At 42.9% G+C, this 21469-nt stretch overlaps 1 protein-coding gene across 1 annotated transcript in view; it reads right to left on the bottom strand.

Annotated features, from left to right (window-relative positions):
- Positions 1 to 21001, bottom strand: part of TBXAS1 (thromboxane A synthase 1) — a 294793-nt gene extending 273792 nt beyond the window's left edge. Inside the window, exons 1-2 of the mRNA XM_054989134.1 lie at positions 20916 to 21001; positions 3565 to 3759 (exon numbers count right to left, since the gene is read on the bottom strand). Coding sequence (XP_054845109.1) covers positions 3565 to 3662 — 98 coding nt within the window. The 5' untranslated portion in view covers positions 3663 to 3759; positions 20916 to 21001. The remainder of the gene's footprint in view (positions 1 to 3564; positions 3760 to 20915) is intronic.
- Positions 21002 to 21469: the final 468 nt, after the last annotated feature.

The raw sequence follows: 21469 nt of genomic DNA, 5'->3' as shown, positions 1-21469 counted from the left end.
GCAGGGGTCACTGGGGGTGGAGGGTGGAGGTAGCTGTGAATTTCCTGCATTGTGCAAAGGGTTGGACTGGATGACCTTGGAGGCACCTTCCAACTCTATGATTCTGTGAATGCAGATCCTGGGCACCTCCATAGTGACATACTGCATAGATCAACCTTGTAGACAAGAACTGTTCTTGGTAAAGGCAGATAAACTTTCACCGGGCCACCCCTGAAAGAATCATACAAAAGGTGTAGCAGGGCTGACTCCACCATTCAAGCATCTCACAGTGTTGCTTGGGCAGAGGTGCCATTTTGGATTGCCATGTAAGGCAGTAACCCACACCAAGTTTCAGTCCCCATAGGGAATATGCATCATGTATATCTACATTTCAAGCAAGTTGCTGATTCTATACGAATGACCGTTATAAAAAATAATTATATGAGCCTATTGAGTAGATATACAAACCACAGGGACAAAGGAGGTAACTATTAACTTGGGTTGATTAACATGGCTACAGTAATTGTAAGGATTGCAGTTATATATAGTTATATTACATAGTTGCTATAAGTAACCCTGACAAATGTTCTTAAAATACATTGCTTTTTGCAATTTAATCTTTAATATCTCTAAAATCAGGATTTTAAATCTTGCTGAGAACCTCTTTTCCTCCGTACTGAAATGCTGCCCTTATTAGTAGGGTATCATATTTCTGTGGTAACCCACAAAGAAGTATTCAGATGCTAACTAAAGGTTGCATATCTGGAGCCGTATCCTGGCAGAGAGAATGCTGGAACACAATTTTCGTCTCGTGTGTTAATTTGTTTGCAGCTGCTGGACTTTAGCGGGAAGTTGCGTTCCAAAATCTCCTGAGATATTACAAAGAAACCAGAAGTGCTCCTGTAGCGTGGACTTTTGCAGTAAAATGCCTCAGGCCAACATAGATGCACAGCTCTCTCTACTGCCTTTGTGGGGAACCAAGCATCGTCAAATTCAGTGTGAATGTAATGGCTGGAGTACTGGGCTAGGACTGGGAGTTCTGTCCAACCCAAGGGCAAGGGCGACCAAGTTTCAGATCTTCATCAGCCATGAAGCTTGCTGAGTGACTTCCAGCCAGGCACTCTCTCAACCCAACCTACTTCACAGGACTGCGGTGAGGATAAAACAGAGAAGGGGGAAATCATGAATGCTGCACTGAGTTCTTAAAAGGAATAGGTAATAGGCAGAGCTTTTTTTGAGCAGGAACGCGGGGGAACGAAGTTCCGGAACCTCTTGAAAATGGTCACTCCCCTCTGTCTGGAGATCAGGGGGGCGGGGCCACCAGCCATGTGACCATTTTCTCTGAGGGCAACCCACTGAGTTCCACCACCTCTTTTCCCAGAAAAAAAGCCCTGGTAATAGGCAATGGAGAAAGAGCTCTGCCTGAGACCCCAGAAAGACACTGCTAGTCGGAAAAGACAATAGAGACCTTGATAGACATGGTCTGACATGCTTTAAGGCAGCACTATGTGTTCATGTGGAAAGATGAGGACTTGAACTCTTTTTCGGCCACAAGGTTCATTAAGAGGTCCTGAGCCACTTAGCTTGTTATGAGGGAGGGGAGGGCTATGTCTGCTGCCCTGAGCCCCTCAGAGAAAGAGCAGGGAAATGCAATTAATACTAAATCTACTCCCCCATCCACCACTATTACAGCAGTGTCTGCACTGCATGTTAACCAGTCTCTTTTTTTCACAGCTCTCACATCCTGTTTAAGCACCCACATGGGTAGACTGAGTCTGTCCTTGTGCCTGTGTCGACACTTTCAGCCAGGCCATGACAACATGTACTCGACACTAAAAGAGGAACCATGTTCTTTGGAACCAGCCAGTGATATCACAGCAGTTCTAGCACAGTGCACAAACACTGCGTCCATCTATGGCAAGATTGCAGGATCCTGCCTAGGTTTCAACATGTTATTGCCAAACTTGTTCTATATTTGTGTTGTTTGCTTAGGTCATTCATATGCCACCTCCTTTCCAGATTAAGAAAAAGCGCTCAAGGGCATGAACAAATTGAAAAAATACAAATATATAATCATAACAATACAATTAATTCAAAAAGCACTAAAATAGCAAAAAATGTTTAAAAACCAAAGAAGAACTTGCTTTAAATAGCCCTTCTGAGAGAAAACAAAGTCTTTATCTTTTTATTTCCTTCATTTGTACCCTGCCTTTCTCCTCAATGGGAACCCAAAGCAGCTTACATCATTCTCCTGTCCTCCATTTGATCCTCTCAACAACCCTGTGAGGTAGATTAGGCTGAGAATGTGTGACTGGCCCAAGGTCACCCAGCGAGCTTCCATGGCAAAGCAGGGATTCCAACCGCAGTCTCCCAGCTCCTAGTCCAACACTTTAACCACTACACCACACTTTAGGTGACATTGAAAGGAAACAGTGAAGGGCTAAACACAAGTCCAGGGGCAAGTGTTCCAAAGATTAGGGACAGCTCTTGATAGGTTTCCTATCAACTTATTTCTGTGACTGTGCAGTCCCTCAGCAGAGCCTCCGCAGACAATCGCAGGGCATGGGCAGGTATATATAGGTGGAATGTTGGTCCTTGGGAACATTACACTGCCATTTGATTTGAGCTTGAAGACCTAAAGGATATCTGATCCCCTTTTATGTTCACATTACAATATTATCCTGCAACAATATGTTCAAGGCAAATATAACGGGCTGCATCCAGCCAGCTTTTTCACTCAGTCTCACCTATTTCTCCTCTTTCCTGCAGCCCCTGTCCCGCATGACTTTCATCCATGCAGGGACCCTGATCCCTAGGGAATCTTTTGCTCCCTTTGCCACCCATGGAAAAACATATTTGATCCAACCCAATAAATCCTATGAAGATTTGGGGGCAGAGTTTAAAATTCTTTAATAAAAGTGTTTTTTTATTCTCCAGTTTAAGCCAGTACCAAAAACATTATTTTATTTGCTTCAGTGTGAGTTTCCAATATACAGCTCTTTATTTGGGACTCTGAAGTAACAAAACATTTTTAGAGGATTATCCGCCTTGCTTTTCACTTTCTAACCAGTGTAAATATTACAGCATGTCAACATATTTAATTGAACTAAGTTTCTCTCAAGTAAGTAACACATTGTTGTGGAAGTCATCTTAGACACCTTGCTTGACTGAACAGATGTACAAAGGTGGCTTACAACAGTGCCATCAGCTCTGAAACCCTTTCATTGTGGATGGTTTCAATTAAAATCAATTACCAGAGTTTTAACAAGCAATCACACAGATTCATTCTTGCAGCCATATTCATTTTGTTCATAATTCTCCTCCACACCCATTGCATCCATCTTCAGGGAAGGAAACCTAATATTCAACATACGTAACACACACACAACTTCTGGCTGACATAACTTTCAGACTGCTTTCCTGCCCAGAGTTATGTCGATGTAAAGTCCCACTGAAGTCCATGGAAATGCAGCTGTCTGCAGGACAGAAACTTTAATTTGGTCACCAATTAGTAACTGAACTCTCACTGCCTGAACAGGGTACCCAGTTTCTGAGCATTTCCCATATTCTGATGAATTCACTTACCAACACAGTAGAATCAAGAGGATCACAAAGAAGGTCACTGTGGCTGCTGTACCATTCATTTCTACAAAGCTAAACCTCAAAACATCCAGAAGACTCATTTTCTTTGACTGCTGTAGTTGACTGGTAGAGGGGTCAAAAGAGAAGTCTCTTTGGTTGGGAGATGAAAGGCTTCCACCGGCTAACACAGATGAGGATCTGCAATAAAAGAGGAACCAAGACAGACAGGCAACATCACACTCACACCAAACCCAAAAGGCAACTTTTCCTGTTCTCTCTGCCTCAAGGAGTCAGAATTAAGGATTTCCTGTATCAATGGGCCGATGCAACGCTCCCCCCACCTTTAACGACTGCAGCGTCAATAAACATTTACATAGTTGCTGCTTGAGATATCAGAGTTCAGCCACAGGTTTTGCAAGCAGGGGGGATGAATAAAAGATAAGAGTGAACTATCTGCTCTCATGCGATATAGATTTAAGAGCCCAGAGGGCAACAGGCAAGAAATCGATGTCACTTCTTTATCTCTGTTTAATAGAAAATATCCTAGGCAATATGAAGACTTCGGGATGGCAAAGCTGATTAATAGGACTGCTGCTAGATGGACAGGTCTAAAAATGTGCTAGTCATAGATTAACTATCAGGCAGCAAACAGTAGGGTAAGCTTCATGGATCTGAGTCTCCCATTACTTCTGAAGACGAACCTTCCAGTTGGCACACAGTCATATTAATAGATATTAGTATGACTTTGGAAGGGTCATCTCCAGAAGTAAAATGGGAATCAGACTCCACCATCATGCAAACTTTAGTTGCTGATAAGGAGGCCACTGACTGAGCAACCATCACTGAGGGTTTTAATGGCACAGATGCCCAAGGCATCTGAGATCTGGTGCAAATTCTGTGGAATGGCATACACTTTTATCCAGAAGACACAGTCTACTTTGCCATAAATGGGCAACTATCAGCTCAACTAGTTATTCCAGCATCTAAACTGGTTTCATATAACCTTTGGGACACAATTAAGGCTTTGATCGTTCAGCTTTATACATTTTAGAAGCCTTCATTATGATCCACTATGGCCTTTTGGTCCAACTAGGTCCAACCAAGTGCGTCCATTTTGTAACATTATTGAATGGGGAAGGCCCACTGGGGAAATGGTCCAAAGCATGCAGTTTGTTCAATGCAGCAAAGGGTTGGTCTTGGCACCAAAATCCATCTACACTGGCTCCCAATTTGCTTTCAAGCTCAATTCAAGGTGCTGGTATTGACCTTTAAAGCCATATACAGCTTTGGACAGCATACCTTAAAGACTTCCTTCTTCCATACATACCTACCCAATCCTTCTGGTCATCTTTGAGTGCCCCCCACCACCATCTGAAGCTTTACGGGTAGCAACCCAAGAAAGGCCTTCTTGGTCATGGCACCAAATCTTGCAACTCCCTCCCCAGGGAGATTCACCTGTCTCTCTCTGTCATTGTCTTCCCCCAGCTTTTTGTTTCATTTGGAGTACCTCCAGTAAACTCCAATTGGCCCTCCTCTCTGGTTTGTGTATTTGTTTATATTTTATTGTATTTTTACAAATATACAAACAACAGATACAGATAGTGCAATCCTAAGCAGAGTTACTCCTGTCTAAGCCCAAATCAATGGGCTTAGACAGGAGTAACTCTGCTTAGGATTGCACTGTAAAAATTTTCAAACATTAAAATATTATATATGTTGTTAGTCACCTTGGAGACCCTGTTTGTGTGGAAAGGCAGCATATAAATGTTATAAATAAATAAATGGAGGGGGGAAGAAAAAGGCCAGAAAAATGATAGTCTGATAGCAACATATAAGTAGTGTGACTTCTGGTCTGGTTCACATATAAAGTCATCACTTGATGTCTGCAGCATTCAATGGTGATAGCTTATAAGGAGTGAATAGCCATCAAAGATCACAAACCAAAGTTTCTTATCATTTTGTGAAGGACACTTTTCAGTGGAGGCAGTTGACACATTCCAGTGTACAGTAAGAAAGTGCGGCTGAACCTTTGGGTAAGGAATTCATAGAAGACTTTTAATTGATCTTCCCCTCCCTCCAACATTACTTTGGTCATACCTGTAGGATGCTATCTTGAGTACTTATTTGCCTGCATAAGATGGCTGAACACAGATATGACGCTGTTTCCCAACTTGGACAACTTTTGGGGAAGATCAAAGCTCGTTTCATTAAATTCCTACTAGTTAGGTTACAGCTAAACTGGTTTTAAGGCCATAAACCAAAACTAGTCATTCATTATCTGTCACCATTCAATTTCTGGCAGCTGTGGCTTTTTAAAGAAGATTTTTACAAAGCTATGCAGATTACTCATATTGCAGATTACTACATAGTGAATTCCCATAGCCGTAAATGAGAAGAAAATATAGTTTATCCCAAGATAATAGCTTTGATTTAACATTCATGGTTTCTCCAATATCCCTCTATTGCACTATCTTCTCTTATCAGACAGATTTATAATGCATGTATCATAAAAAAAAAAGATCACTAACCGAATGGAGTTTAATTTTAAGAAGACTTTGCTGTGTTATACTCAAATAATGTTTTACTGTCCATGCCACACAACTATACTAACTTTCCCCTAGAATTCTCTACAGACTAAATATAAAACTTAAGCAGCTTACCAGGATTGCACAGTATTTCTTACATACACGTGCACACATGCACGTAGACACAGAATCTTATTGTATTATTATTTCCAGATGGACCAAGAGATGCTGACACTTTGCTGCCACCTAGAAAGCAACCACCATTAAGCTTCAGGACTAGGAACTGTACAAGCCAATCAGCAACCAGGGAATTTCCATGACTCTGGCTTCAGAGTATCTTCTGTTATGCAACTTGCCTGAAAGAAAGTCAGCATCTTTAGATCCTGCCTTATGAAGTATATAAGATATTGTCAAAGAACCTTGTGACGTCCTCAAGATTAACATGTTTGTTGTAGAATCAGGACCTTCTCAGTCACTGCATAAAACTTTGGAACTCCCTTCTCATGGAGATTCGTCTATATCCCTCTATTGTTGTCTTCCGCCAACGGGCAAGGACTTTTTTGTTTTATTGGCATTTCCTTATTCTTACTAGTCTTCTTCCGTACTTGTGTGTTCTTATTTCTTATATTTATACCTTTATAGATTTAATTGTTCTAAATATTTTATGTATGTATGTATGTATGTATGTGTGTATGTATGTATTTTAAATGCTTTTTAATGTTTGAAATGTTTGCTGCCTTGGAGATCCTCAATTGGCTGGGAAAGTGACACAGAAATGTTTTTGAATAAATCATTAAATGTTGGCTGAAGGTACATGGGAAATCCTGATCACATGACAGTACCTTATATTGTTTTATAACATCTGTCCGTCTCATTTAAACCTGACTGCTGTAAACAGCAGCAACTTTACAGTCAATGGTCTCTCAGCACTATTTCCTGAGATCCTCTCATCTGGAAGCACCAGCAATCAAAGCAGGGACTTCAGGCACATGAAAGCTATGCCTAACTGTGGCCCTACAGAACTATCAGGCTCAGACCTTCGTATCATGGGATGAGCACATTTTGCACCTTCAGATTTAAGCTGTGGTTGGGTGCCAGTATCAAGCCAGGAAGAGCTGGGATTGCATTGTTCTATGTTAGGTTTTCTCTCTCTTTCTTTCTTTAGTAAAGCAGGGATGTTTTTATTGCTGTGAGTTTGAAATCTGATTACTGTGAATGTGTCTATTTGAAAGAATGTTAATGTTTCCTTAATGGCTGTGGATGGTCCCCTAAATAGGAAACTCACCCTCAGGGGTGAGATCGGAGATGAGTGCTTGGCAGATTATAGGCGAGAAACCACAATTTTGCAGTTTTTTAATTTGGAGACAAAAAGAGAGGAGTAGAGGGGAAAAGTGTAAGTCGGTAGAAAGTGAAGCACGCGGGGATGGAGCATCTCTCTCTCTCTGGGAATCTTGCAGGAGTGTCTCTTCGCCTCCACTTATGCTCTGCTTCTATATTTGTAAATAAAAGAAATCTTACAACGGCACTGTAAATCCCCAGCGCCTTTGCATCAGAAAGAAACAAATGCTGTAGCACTGCTCCAGGAATTCTTCTCTGCTCAAAGAAATGGGAGAGCACATCCGAGTTTGATTTGTTAAAAACATTTCACCTATCATAAGAGCCTGGAGATGAAGCAGGTTGGAAATCTGAATAAACTAAATCACAAAAAAAAGGGCCATTTTGTATAATAAAGTCATTGTAGAGTATTACAGGGCAGCAAAGCACTATGTAGCATTGTGAGTCTGTACAGAAAACAAAACACATTCATGTTTTTTCCAACATCTTTTAGATATGATTCAGAAACTTAGTTTAAAGATCTGCTGAAGAAGAGCAAGTATAGCAAACATGTCTATCAGCACTTTGTAATCTACATTCCCAACCTTACTCTCTCCAGAGGTCACTATTTCCAGCCAAGAGGAATTCAATTCCACTGATACAAATGGGAAACTCTATGTTTAACTCTCTCCCACTTAAACCAATAGTACTGAGGGCATAACTATATGATGTTAGAGTTCTGTAACTGGAACTCTAAAAATGTTATTTGCCCCTAAAAAGCAACCACTGGAGGTGGGTAGGTAGGTGGATATGGATTGAGCCCGCAGTACTGGAGGATAGAGCTTTTCCACTACATATCATTTCCCCAGTTGAAACTACTTTTTCCTGGCAGCTTTCCTCCAGGAGAAAAAAAGACAGGCACAATGTGAAAGTGAAAAAAGACATACATAGTATAGGAACTTGTTGTTTTCCCTCCCATGGCTTAGAGAAAACTGGGCAGGGGGGAGCTGAAAGAAAGACTTCAACCTTCCTGCCTTTGTGGCCACTTTTTAGGATCAATTAACACAGCTGAAATACCATCCTGTGTCACCTGTTTGGCCCTTCCTCTTCTCCTTCCCACCCATGAACCAACCTACCTTTTATCTGTCCCTCTTTCCATTATATTTATTACTTAATTACTTTATTTATATCCTGCATTTCTTCGCAATGGGGACCCAAAGTGGCTTACATCACACGCCTCTCCTCCATTTTATGTTCACAACAACCCTTTGAGTTAGGTTAGGCTTTCAGAGATTCTAGGGGCTGTCTCGCCTACTGCCACAGCCAATTTGAGGGGAAGTGCCTGGGAAGGACAAAGTTTGGAGAGAACCTGATGTCACTTCTTGGTGATGCTCTAGGCTGCCCCCTAGTCTCTATGGACTTTATCTTGGAGACTAGTGGAAATTCCTAGAGTGTCAGTATATGGAGATTCATTTTTTTTCTTCCTCAACTCTTCAGGGGCAGGAAATTGGGTCTGAAGGTGGGTAATTCCTCATCTAGACGAGTAAACAGAAGATTTATGGAAACACCGGTTCTCACAAATAACCTTTGCACATGAGCATGCATTGGCTCCAAGCCTGACAGTAGCCCATAAACCGTCCCTTCTTAGGTGCTCTGAATGGGCTGCTGTAAGTGTGAATTAGTCATTCCTCACTACTTAATGCATCTCAAAGGGTTGCTTTGAGGATAAAATGAGATAACTATATACACACAAACCTGTCCTCCTGAGACAAAGGACAGACTACAAATGTGTTAAATAAACCAATACCTGCAAGTTGATTTCCACACATATTTCTGAGGTGGCAAAAATCCTCAGAAAGTGACTGCACCATCTTATTTTCATGCAGGGAGCTGTTTGCATGTGAAAAGTTGTACACCAGAGAAAACTTTCCAATCTAGCCTTTTTTTTCATATTCCGGAACAGTTGCTTTTCCATTTTTCACGTGGGAGCTATTTCAAACAAACAGCTTCCCAACTTTAAAATATCACATTAACCACCACCCTAATATGTTGGGCACAGAGAGTTTGAAAAAGGTGTGGAATATATAAGGAAAACACTACATAAGCATTCTCCTTTACACAAGCCCCAACATTCCAATTAAGCCGGTAGGAAAATAGGTGCGTTGCTGAGATTTTACCACTTTGGGCTGTAGTTAAAGCAATGCTGTTGCGCATGGAGTCACAATTCACTGCACCAACATCAGCAGGGATCAACCTGTATATAAATCGCCCACATAACATATTACAAATCAGGTCTAGCATGCTGACTCTTTAAGATCATTGTAAAACTTGGACAACAAGGGTTTATAACAGAGCTAAACACTAACACACATTTAACAACAACAGCTCTAGGAGAAAAGGTAACACAGCCATAAATTCCGTGTTGGTTGTTCCATGGTATACATTTACAAGACATGAATATATATATGTGTAATATATATATATATATATATTACACTTCTAACATACAGATGTCTATATTACTCTTTTAACCAGGGGAGAATACAGAGGTATACAGTTCTACAGAGCTGTTCCAAAAGTGAAAGGAAAGTTCAAAGAGAAAAAGAGGAATCCTTCGCCTTGTTTAGTTGTTGCTGGAAATAACCATCATGGCATATAAATGACAGTAAATGTCAAAGCTGCTGGTATCAGAAAGGTATTTTTGTGTAGTCAACAGAAAGCCAGAGTTTCTGTTTTGTTCTGTTCCCATATAACTGAAAGAAATCCTTGGGCACAACTCAAACTACTCATTCATCAATAAAAAATCCATACAAGACTGCAACAGCCAGCTTGAAAATATACGACTCTGTCAATGCTGATCTCTTGAGCTACTAACAAATAGTATCATTTATACAAGTTAACCAGTTACTAAAGCATGTTGGTGAGAAACACCAATCAACTTTTTGCAGCATGGATATGCTTTTAAAAATGTTTTTAAAATATCACACAACTCAGAAAAACAATATAATTTACATCTACAAGCAAAGGAAATTACATCTCAGTATGCCAGTCCCCTGGTGGGAGCAGTGGTCGCCCTGCTCTCGTCCACTCCACGCCACCTCTCACCTGGCCGACAGGAGGGAAAGGAGCCCAGGAGCTCCAGAACATGCAGGAGCTGTTCCTTGTCATGCCGGGAATGATATCATTCCTAGTGCGACAAGGAAGGGAAGGCCCTCGCACAGGGCTGATTTTATTAAAGTCCACACACACACACACACACACACACACACACACACACACACACACACACACACGTCCCTCACGATCCCCCTGTCCCCCAGGTTGGGCCCCAAGGGACCTGGCAACCCAAGCCTGAATCAAAACTAACAAATGTAAAACGGCTAACCTTCAGTTCAGACACAATACAAAAACAGGGTTTTAAAAGACAGTCTGTGTAGTGTTTAGAGAGTCAAGCTAGGATCTGGGAGACCCTGGTTCGAATCCCCATTCTGCTATGGAAACTTGATGGGTGTCCTGGACCGATCAAACACACACTCAGCTTGACCAACCTTACAGGACTGTTGTTGTTGTGAAATAAAATAGAAGAGGGGAGAACAGTGATGTAAGCCAATCTGGATTCCCGTTTGAGGAGAAAAGATGGGTATAAATATCTAAATAAATGAATAAATAAGGGGGATAGAGGCCTGTAACAGGAGGGGAATCTGTGAAAATCACCCAAATCGTTCACAGAAATCCTTTGCGGTTTCCAACTCTATGTCTGAACCAAGTCTAAATGTTTGTTTTTTATTTGTTCCATTGAATCCTGTCCTCCTTCAAGGATCTCAGAGCAGCAGTTCTGCCTCCTAAAACCTTGTGGGCTAGCTTAGACAAAGCTGAGAGCTGTTTCGCGGTGAAGCAGGAATTTGGATCTTCCACAACAATGAGGAAAACCTTACCCAACTGAGACAGGGAAAGGACTGACAGACAGACTGCTCTTCTCCAATATGCGGGTGGCAGGTGGCCTTTATCTACCAATCAGCTAAGCAAAATTTGAAGTAGGGTAGCCAACTTTGGGTTGAGAAATTCCTGGAGATTTGAGGGCAGAGCCTGGGGAAGTCAGAGGACCTCAATGGAGTATAATTCCATAGACAGTCCATATCCAAAGCAGCCATTTTTCTCCAGGGGAACAGATCTCTGTAGTCTGAAGATCCTATATAATTCCAGAAGATCTCCAGACCAAACCTGGAGGCTGGCAACCCAAGTTTGAAGCCTTCCTCCATCAAAAGGAGCCTTCTTCCCATTTCTGTTGGCAGAAGAGCCGCTAAAGTTGGAGGAAACTTTCCAAGTTCCTTTGGCCACAGGAAGACACGAAGCTGTCTTCAATGGTATCGGATCCTTTCAGTCTATTGAGGCCAGTATTGTCAACATTGATTGGCAGTGACTCTCCAGGGTCTTGGCAGAAGTCTTTCGCATTACCTGCTACCTAATCCTGTACATTGAAGATGCTCTGCTGAAGATGCTTCCAACATCTGAGCCGAGTGTATGGTTGCTTTTCTGGCTAAATGAATGGCATCATTTATTCAGATATAAATGAGACCCTAACCTTTAAGTCCAACCATACTAGCTACTGTACCATTTGTGCTACAAAAACTGAATGTTGTGTTTTACTGCTTAGGAGATAAAAATTTATGTTCCGCATCATTCCTTGAAGCTAAGATAAACTTGTACAGCATTTTGAAAAAAAACCGATTCCTTTAGGCAACAGGTATCCAAACAGATACTGCTAAACACACCCTGTCCTAGGGTGCCTTTGCAGTTTAAGCTGCATTATGTTCCTGTTTCAGCCATTTAAAAATGTTTCTTGCTTCCATATGCAAAGTTGGGAAAAGAGAGAACGCATTTCCCTCTGTCACCTGGTGCCGCTGAAAGTTTTACCCAGTAAACTTTTGGAACAGGTCTTGTGTTTATTTTAGGGCATCTGGTAAATGTCACGACTCCCAGCTGCATTCAGAAATTCTCCATACCCACTCAACCATCTTGAAAAATACTACGGGGACAAGCATCTCTTAAGAGACTCACTCTTCCCCTTTTAAAGAGGCAGTAAGCGGGACAGAGTGAATCAGCAGGTTCCCTGCTCTCTTTTAGCTCCTTTTGTGAACACATCAGAGCTCTGAGAACAATGACTTTATACATGCAGCAATCTGTGGCAGAATCATTGCTGACGATACCAGTCCAGGGTGGGGTAGGGAGTGGTGAAGGGTTTTTTAATGCTTCATACCTAACAACGGCAACTAAATCCCTGCATAAAATTAACACTCCAGGTGCAGCAATGGCCTCGCCCTGATAAGTTAGCTTCGTTTCGGAAACTTCCTGCATGTAAGAATCTGGTGCGTCCAAGAGACGCCTATGCTGAACCCAGAATGTCAATCTTATGCAGGGATGCTTTTGAGGGGAGGGGTCATAGTTCAGTGGCAGAGCATCCGCTCAGTATGCAGAAGGTTCCAAGTTCAGTCCTTGGCAGCTCCAGTTAAAAGGAGTAGGTGATGTGAAAGACCTCTGTCAGAGAGCCAAGCTACAAGTAACTTTTTTCATGTGGAGAACACTTGATTGTTTTTGCAAGTTTCCCTGGGAACTGAAGTCCGAGTGTCCTTCCCCTCTCTGTTAGAATCGCTGCCTGAAGAGCCAGAGAAAGCCAGCGATGGCAGCTTTTGTAAATCGTTCCTCCAGTCACAAGCCAGCTTTCTCTGGCTCTTTAGGCAGCGATTCTAACAGAGAGGGGAAGGACACTCGGACTTCAGTTCCCAGGAAAACTTGCAAAAACAATCAAGTGTTCTCCACGTGAAAAAAGTCACTTGTAGCTTGGCTCTGAGACCGCAGAGAGCTGCTGCTAGTCAGAGTAGACAAGACTGACTCTGAAAGGGCAGTGGTCTGAGTCAGCATAAGGCAACTTCATGTGTCTCCCCCTCACCCCCACGCACACATACCTGTGGAGAATTGGCAAAAATGGCACAGCCACCCAGTTGCAGACTGACACGATGGTCCAGAATGCTAGCAGCTCAGTCAAGAGATGGCTTTAAGAGGTCTGTTGCACAATGCCACACTAACATTGCCAGGCATCCAAGTCCTGATATAAAGGGTCAGATCCACCTTCATGTGCCAAAGACCCACCTGGATTCCATTTCAGATGCCCACAGCCAAGTTTGGGGGATATTTAATAGGGTTCTTCTGCCATTTTTGTTTGTTTGTTTGTTTGTGTCATTTATGGTCCGACTTTCTCTCTGAGACTCAAGACGGCTTACACAGTGTGAGATTAGTACAGTCAGTTTCAAGGACATTTCCATAAACAATGTCATAGGGTAAATAAACACAATTTAACAAAGATGTAGCATTAGCAAGAATCCAATACAGAATTGAAGAAATGCTGAAACAGAACATAAGCAATTCTGGGGCTGACATTAGACCACATGAAGCACAAGTAGCTCATCGGAGCACATATTTAAGACAACAGGTAGTACGTAATGCAACAGAGTGGTGAAGTCTATGGTCCTTAACTCATTAGCAAAGCATCTGAGAGCCCCTCCCTACAGGGCCGGCGCAACCATTGAGGTGGTGAGGCGGGGGCCGCAGGTGCCGCGGGGCTGGAGGGGGTGCTGGAGGGGGTGCCGGGGGTGGAGGCGCACACCCTGTGCCGCTGCCAGTCAGCCCCACATCGCCGCCGGCTAGCCCCGCGCCACTGCTGCCACCGCCACTGCATGCCCCCAGGCAGGCACAGCAGCGACGGGACAAGGACGGCTGGCAGCGTGCGGTGCATGGGCGGCCTCCTCGTGCCGCCTCAGCCACCCTGCGGCGGCGCAGCACCCCCAGGCAGGCACAGCAGCGACGACGGGACAGGGGCATGCGGCGCGTGGGCAGCCTCCTCGCGCCGCCTCAGCCACCCTGCGGCAGCGCGACGTGATGACATCATCACATGATGACGTCATCACGTATTCTGGGGCGTGCTCGCACACAGGGCGCGTGCGCGAGGCTACCTCCAGTGCCAGAAACCCTGGCGCCGGGGCTGCCTCCCTACAATACAAAAGCCTTTTTGAATAATTTGGTTTTGCATCTTTTGTGGAAAGCTGGGAGAGCGGGGCTCTCCTGACTAGAGATGGGCACGAACAGCAATACAAACAAAAAAAAGCTGTTTGCAAACAAGCTGTTTGTGAGGCCCCATTCCAAACGAACAGGTGGTCGTTGCAAGCCTTGTTCGTCAAGCCAGACAGTCTGGCACCTGCAATCAATTCCCTTGGCAACCGGAGGCAGGGACGGCCTGAACCCTGTCTGAACTCAAGCTGTTGCCCTAGAAACCCCAATCTAAGCCCAATTTAGCTTTATAGGCAAGTCTTCCTTTCAAGGGTGGAGCTGCAAATTTGTTACAAGGAAGCAAAGAGCAGGGGGGAGGGGGGCTCCCAGCTCTGGTTTTGCAGACAGTGGAGAGGGACAGACAGTTGTTGTTGGCATTTTGAGAGAGAAACAGGGAGAGTGCATTGGAGCTTGAATTTTCTTTGTGTGTGGTGGGATACGGATATACCTTTTCAAGTTCCAGGGCTGCTGCCAGGCTCTGGGCCAAGCTATTATTTATTACTGGTACCTTTCCTGCTGCCTGCTCAGGTAGGGTTTCTGAGAGTGGTGTGGTAGGATCTTGATGGCAGGCGGAGAGCCTGCTGGCCCCCATGAAAAATGAACAACGAACATGTTCGTGAACAGGTCATGTTCATCAATGTTCGTTGTTCGTGGATGGCAACGAACAATGAACACCATGTTCAGGTTTTTTTTCTGTTCATGCCCATGTCTACTCCTAACCACCTCAGGCAGGCCGTTCTACAGGATGGGGGCCACCACAGAGAAAGCCCATGTATGGGCTGCTGTTGATTTCACTCATGTAGAGGGTGGCACCTGCAGGAGACCCTGTTTGGATGAACGAAGCTGCCATGGAGGCACATAGGGAGGGAGGCGGTCCCGTAGGTATGCCGGGCCAAGGCCATGAAGAGCTTTGTATGTGATAACCAATACCTTGAACTGAGCACAGTAGCTGATAGGTAGCCAACGGAGCGACTGCAAATGAAATATCTAGTGTTATAAATCTGCCTGGGTGGTGCTATGGATCAAATGGACAGATTGTTTGAAAATGCACAGGAAGTAAAACACCCCAAATACTGTGATTTTGTAGGTGAATATTACCCACTTCTATATTGGGCCTTAGAACTCCTACTTTAGAATATTAAAAGTACTTCCAAGGACCTACCTCCCACACAGACCTCATTTTATGTTTGCTGTTTATGTTTGAACATAATAAGCCAGCACTATGTCAATTCTTTGCACTGCAGCTATGTTTTCAGATCTCATAGATTGCTTGATGCCAAGCAAGCAAAACTGATCCCTCATCATCTTCTGTGGTTGTTTCGGCTATCAGTCGTAACATATCTTGAATCCAGACTGGAGATCAGGGCTTACTGGATAATTGCAACTGCTGTTCTATCATATTTTGTGTGTTTATTATAGAGTTGCCAACTTGGGGAGTAAGAAATTCCTGGAGAGTTTGGAGGTGGAGCTGGGGAGGCATGGGTTGGGGAGGCCCTTAGTGGGGCATAATGACTGTTGTGGAAATCCACAACAATGACATAAAGTCTACCCTCCCAAAGCTGCCTTTTCCTCCAGGGGAACTGATGTCTGTAATCTAGAGATCAGATGAAATTCTCAGAGATCTTCAGGCCCCTCCTGGAGGCTGGTGACCTTCTTTGTCATGGAACAGTGGCTGCAGACTAGAAGAACTCACACTGATCTCCTGGGCTCACCCACTGTGAGGAGAAAGGAGGTAGAGGTAATTTTTTTTTCTCCCTTTCCCCTGAAACTGGAACACAAATAAATTTTCGGGCAGTAGATTCAATACAGACAAAAAATAGTATTTCCTTACAACACTTATTTACCTTATTAAGTTCACTGCCACAAAGATGTAGCAATATTTGCTCACTTAAATGGGTTTGAAAAGAGAAGGAGATTAATTCACAGAGGATAGGCTCATCAATAGCTATTAACCATAACGTCTAAATGAAACATTCACAGGCAGAGACAGTATACCTTTGAATGCCATTTTCTGGAGGGGGTGAAAAATGAAGGGATGATTTCTGCCCCATTTATAGGCCTCCCAGGACTGTCTGAATGGCCACTGAGTAAAATGAGAAGCTAGACTAGATGGGCCTAATACAGCATGTTTCCCATTTGTTTTTAGATACCACCTATACTCATTTGTTCAAAACATTTCTATCCCAGCTTAGAGAAATTAAACAAGATAAAAGCAACAATGCTGAAAACAATGAATAAATGAAAACCAGTAGTATGAACAATAATTTTAAAAACCCCAAACAGATCTAAAAATTTGAGCTCACTGTTTTTAAAAAATGTCTCGTCCCTAGGCTAAGTACCAGTAAATACCAGCAAAATACCATAAATATCAAAACAAAAATGTAAAAATGCGAGTAAAGAAACAGCTTCAACCCTTACAAGGAGAAGAGAATAAGAGCCTTAATTCTGATGGCACCTAAACACTATATACAAAGAAGATACACCTAAAACACAACAGCATAGGAGCTAGGGTAATTTGCCTGCGGAAGCGCATCCCGTGGAGAGCCACAAAGATGGGCCTGTCACTGGTAGCTAAATATGGGGACTCCTCAAGCAGAACTTCCTCCAGTGCCCCTCCACCTCTGATGCCCTAGGCAATAGCCTCAAGAAGCCTAAGGGATGGGTTGGCATTACTTCTCTGATAGGGATTCGAGTATTTAATGTCAACATCTAATTTCTAATTTCTTACCACTGTTTTTTTTCCCTTTAATTTTCTCTTCTTTTCCCTTTCTTTCATCCTTTGATTAATTCTGTCCTTGGATCATTTAAATTCTGTAATAAATATAGCTCTTATATTGCCCAGAGGAAGAGGAAATTTCTTCATCCTCACCTTCTTTTGATCACTCTTCTAAATGTAATCAAATGGTATTTCTTCCCAAATAATTTAATTGCAGACTGGAAATTTATAGATATTTGAAGTCATAATCCAGGAATTAAAGATTATACATATTTTTCTATCACTCATATAATCTTCATTCAAACTGTGTTTTCACAACTGCACGTTTAGCTCAGAATATTTCTTGTACAGAGAACCATAGGATTATAATAACACTGCAACAGTCATTTTTTGGCCAAGAGTTATGTCAAATATCTGAATAATTTGCTGTTGAGAGACAAAAATGTTTTGTCAAATATACAACAATGTATAATGTAAGAATATTTACCTTTACATTGGATTACTAATGTGCAAATCTCAATTATTTGGGACAGGTAATAAAAGAAATATGTATATAAAAGGCTTTTATTCTTAAACATAACCAAGAGCAGGGATGGGCTAACTGAGTGCCAGAAAAAGTAGATTAACAGATTTACATTTTTAAAAAAACAGGATTTCACACTGCCATTCTAAAGCAGAGTTACAGACTTGTAAATTCATTGAAGTCAACAGGCTTTGAATGGTATAACTCTGTTTGGGATGGGATAGGGTTGCCAGGGCCCCTTACCCTCCCTCCTGGTGGGAGGGAGGGGCCCAGCACTTACCTTGGTGTAATGTGCAGTTTGGGCCCCGTTGAAGAATGGGAGCATGCCCACCACCAAGTGATGTCATCACAGCCAGAGTGCACCCATTGCATGCTGGCCTGAGAAGTTTTTGCCTCCTGGCCCTAGTCCCTGGGCCTTCCCCTACCACCACCGGCCAGAGCAGTTTTGTGGAGGATGGAGTCTGTGGCATCACATCTCTGCTGAGTTCCCTCTCCTCCCCAAACTGCTCTCTCCAGGCTCCATCCCCAAATGTCCAGGAACTTCCCAATCCAGAGTTAGCAACCTTAGATGCAATGCTCCTAACCTCCCCGCTATTCATATTCTGTCTTCTATAGTTCTGCTCAGACTTGATGCCATGGTCTGCTGTTCTTCTTTTAATCTTCGAATAAGCTTCTAGAACTGCACCCCTACCCCCACCACCATGGGCCTCTTGTACTTTCAAATTTTGCCTGACATGCAGCTAGCATGATGGAGATGAAGTGATAGGAAAACCTGCTAAATTTCTACATGCCAGGCAGCTACTAAAGAAACATGAGCCCTGCCAAAGGGGGGGGGGGGCAGGGTAAAGGCTGTCAATTTTATTAGCTACCATTAGCGAGGTCCTTATTTTCACCATGGCTTTTTCCCTCTTCCTGCTCCAGAAAACTTTAAAGCATACCACAGGCCTGTACAAGCCTGTTTCTTCTCTAATTTCTCTTGCTAATGCCAAAAGGAAGAGTCCATGAACCCAGCAGACCTGTTTATCTTTCATTCACTTCTATCTGAGTAGCATTTTCCCCAAAAAGTCTTTAGAGGAGTTTCCTGGGACGTAATCTGAAACTTTAGCTTTCTACAAATGACACTGTTCCTGTTTATTCTGAGAGCTTAAGGCTCATAGCAAATATGCTTTCCACATGGGATATCCATGTTTCTAGCAGCAAGAGTTTAAACTATGAAAGACAGACATGCAACCTTAAGGTCAAATGAAGCATGGTGGAGATTACAGATCTCTTGTCAATCTTGTAAAGGGAAGGAATAGCTGCATAGAAACCAAGTTTTGATTGGGACCATGTGAAGAAGGGAGAGGGGGTTTAACTAACTTGGTCCCCCTTCAATTTAGCCCTTGAAAGGAAAAAGGTATTCATATTTTCCTGTATTTTCCTTTAAACAGCACTAACAATGAGCCCAGTTTTGATTAGTGAAACTGTGCAGGGTGGAAGGTTAAATCCCTATTCCCTTCCCATGGAATTCCAAACTGAATCAATCTCCTACGCAGGTGTAACTGCAGTTAAAAGGAGGGGCCAGCCACAGATACCCCAGAGTCTAATCTGTTTTGACCCTTAAACACTAATATATAGGTGCCAAGGCTCTCAGGCACATCTTTTTCCTGCCCTTCCCCCAGAAAGCTCAAGGTGCCATACATGGTTCTCCCATCCTCCATTTTATCCCTGTGACAGCTCTGTGAGATAGCTGAATGAGAATGGTTAGTCCAATGTTATCAAATGAGCTTCATGGCTGGGTGGGGATTTAAACTCAGAACACCTAAGCTCTAGTTCAATTCTCTAACCACTCTACCACACTGACTTTCTGTACATGGGTGTGATTCACATTCAGTGCATTTACTGTGGGAGACACCAGTATAGTTATGGCAAACACAATTACCACATAAAGGGTAGAGCTGTTTTCTGAGAGCTTTATTTTCAGGCATGGAGTGTTTAGGCGCAAGTCTTCTCGACTCTGCAGTTTGTGGTATTCTAGCCCACATGGACCTCCATCATCCCACAAGAGTGAGAGAGCTAAGTGGATGCTAGGCAGGCCCCGTTGGCGTTCTACTGGGATGAAGTGTTTTGGAATATCTCATACCTTTGTTTGAGACGTATGGATGGATACCTCAAACACTATGCAGTTCCTTAGCAGAGCATCTGATACTGCTTTCACCTCACCTCACTATCATAACAAGCATTCATTTCCATATTACCTGTGGGAGCAAGCACTGTTCAGTGCCTCCCCTTGACACAAAAACATTGTCTTTTCATCAACTTTGCATCGACATCACCCATTCCAGAAAGCATGTCCACAGTAACCCAAGAAGTCCTAAGAAAAGATGCTGACTCACAAGCCCTCTCCCCAATGAGGAAGAATCATGGAAACAGAAAGGATGTGGGGGTTGTGCTTTCTCTTCTTTGCCCTCCATCTTCAAACAAGGGCATTTTAACTTACTGAGAAAGTTCCTGTTAGGCCACTGCCCAGGAGAGCCACTAGCAGTTAGAAGCAAACTCAGCCAAATGGTCCTGTGGTGCTGGTAATACCGCAGAGGCTGCCTGTGCCATGTTGACAATGACAAAAAAGCCCAAGCTTACTCAATGAGCAAGCCTATGCCCATTGTTATTGTCAGCATAGCGCAAGTCAATGCAGAGTTGCCCCTGAGTTGGTATCAACACAGCAGGGGCCATATGACTCAGTTTGTTATTCTAATGGCCCAGCCCACCCCCGTCTTAAAACACTCTCAAGACAGCTCTACAATGTCCAACCAGGAGCAAAAAGAGCTGCCCCTTGCAATGTGTCCAACTCTTGTTTGGAAGGACAACAAATTAGCCACGTGGGAAGCAGAGACAATAAAATTAAAGGAATAACAAAACTTGCAGCAAATTCATTCATTCACCAGGCTAAACTGCAACTTTGTTTTTTGAACATATGTACTTATCCTAGCTATAAGTAGTTTAAAAGTGGGTGGAGCTTTCTCCTCAGCAACTGGAAAGACGGAGTCTTTCCCATGTACTTATATAAGAAAACCAGGCATTCACTCACTCCTATTAAAAACTGTTAACTTGATATCTCATTGAACCACAGGCATCTAGCCAGAAGCTTCACCAATACCTGGCTCATTAATTACTAAAAACTCCAAAAGCTCCTTACCTTAAAGCTCTAACATGCTTTGTCCATAAGTTCCTGCTTGGCTGCTACTCAGATAGCTACTGGATTGCTTGTATGCTCAAAAGGAGTGGCCAAGAATGTGGGATTTTTTTTTTTAATAAGGAACTGCTTCCCTAGTGAAGGACAGGTGTTTAGAAACTCGCCCTAACCTGAGGCATGGAAACAATGGGACTACTATTCCCAGTTTCCTTTGTAAAGCCTCTTTTATTCCCTGGAAAAACCATGGATCGTGGGAGATGTAGTACTAAATTGTCCATGCCATTTGTGTTTGTGTGTGCACAGTCAAGTCCATAGCTGCAAATTTTTATAGCTTGTTCAAGGGAAGAATGGGTGGAGGGATATATTTACCTGGAAATGAAAGAATCCATGCATACCAAAGCAAGACGGTAACAAGACGGTAATTCCATTTTACTTGTAAACATATAGTTCAAAAATGTCTTCAATGTGATACCATTTTATAATACTCTCTTTACAATAACTGGTAATTGTTTTAACAATGTAATAAACTATCATCATAGCCCCTCTCCATTTTTTAA

The sequence above is a fragment of the Eublepharis macularius genome, chromosome 9 (assembly GCF_028583425.1).
Source record: "Eublepharis macularius isolate TG4126 chromosome 9, MPM_Emac_v1.0, whole genome shotgun sequence".
In the NCBI taxonomy this organism is placed as follows: Eukaryota; Metazoa; Chordata; class Lepidosauria; order Squamata; family Eublepharidae; genus Eublepharis; species Eublepharis macularius.
This window is presented reverse-complemented; position numbering and strand designations above follow the sequence as displayed.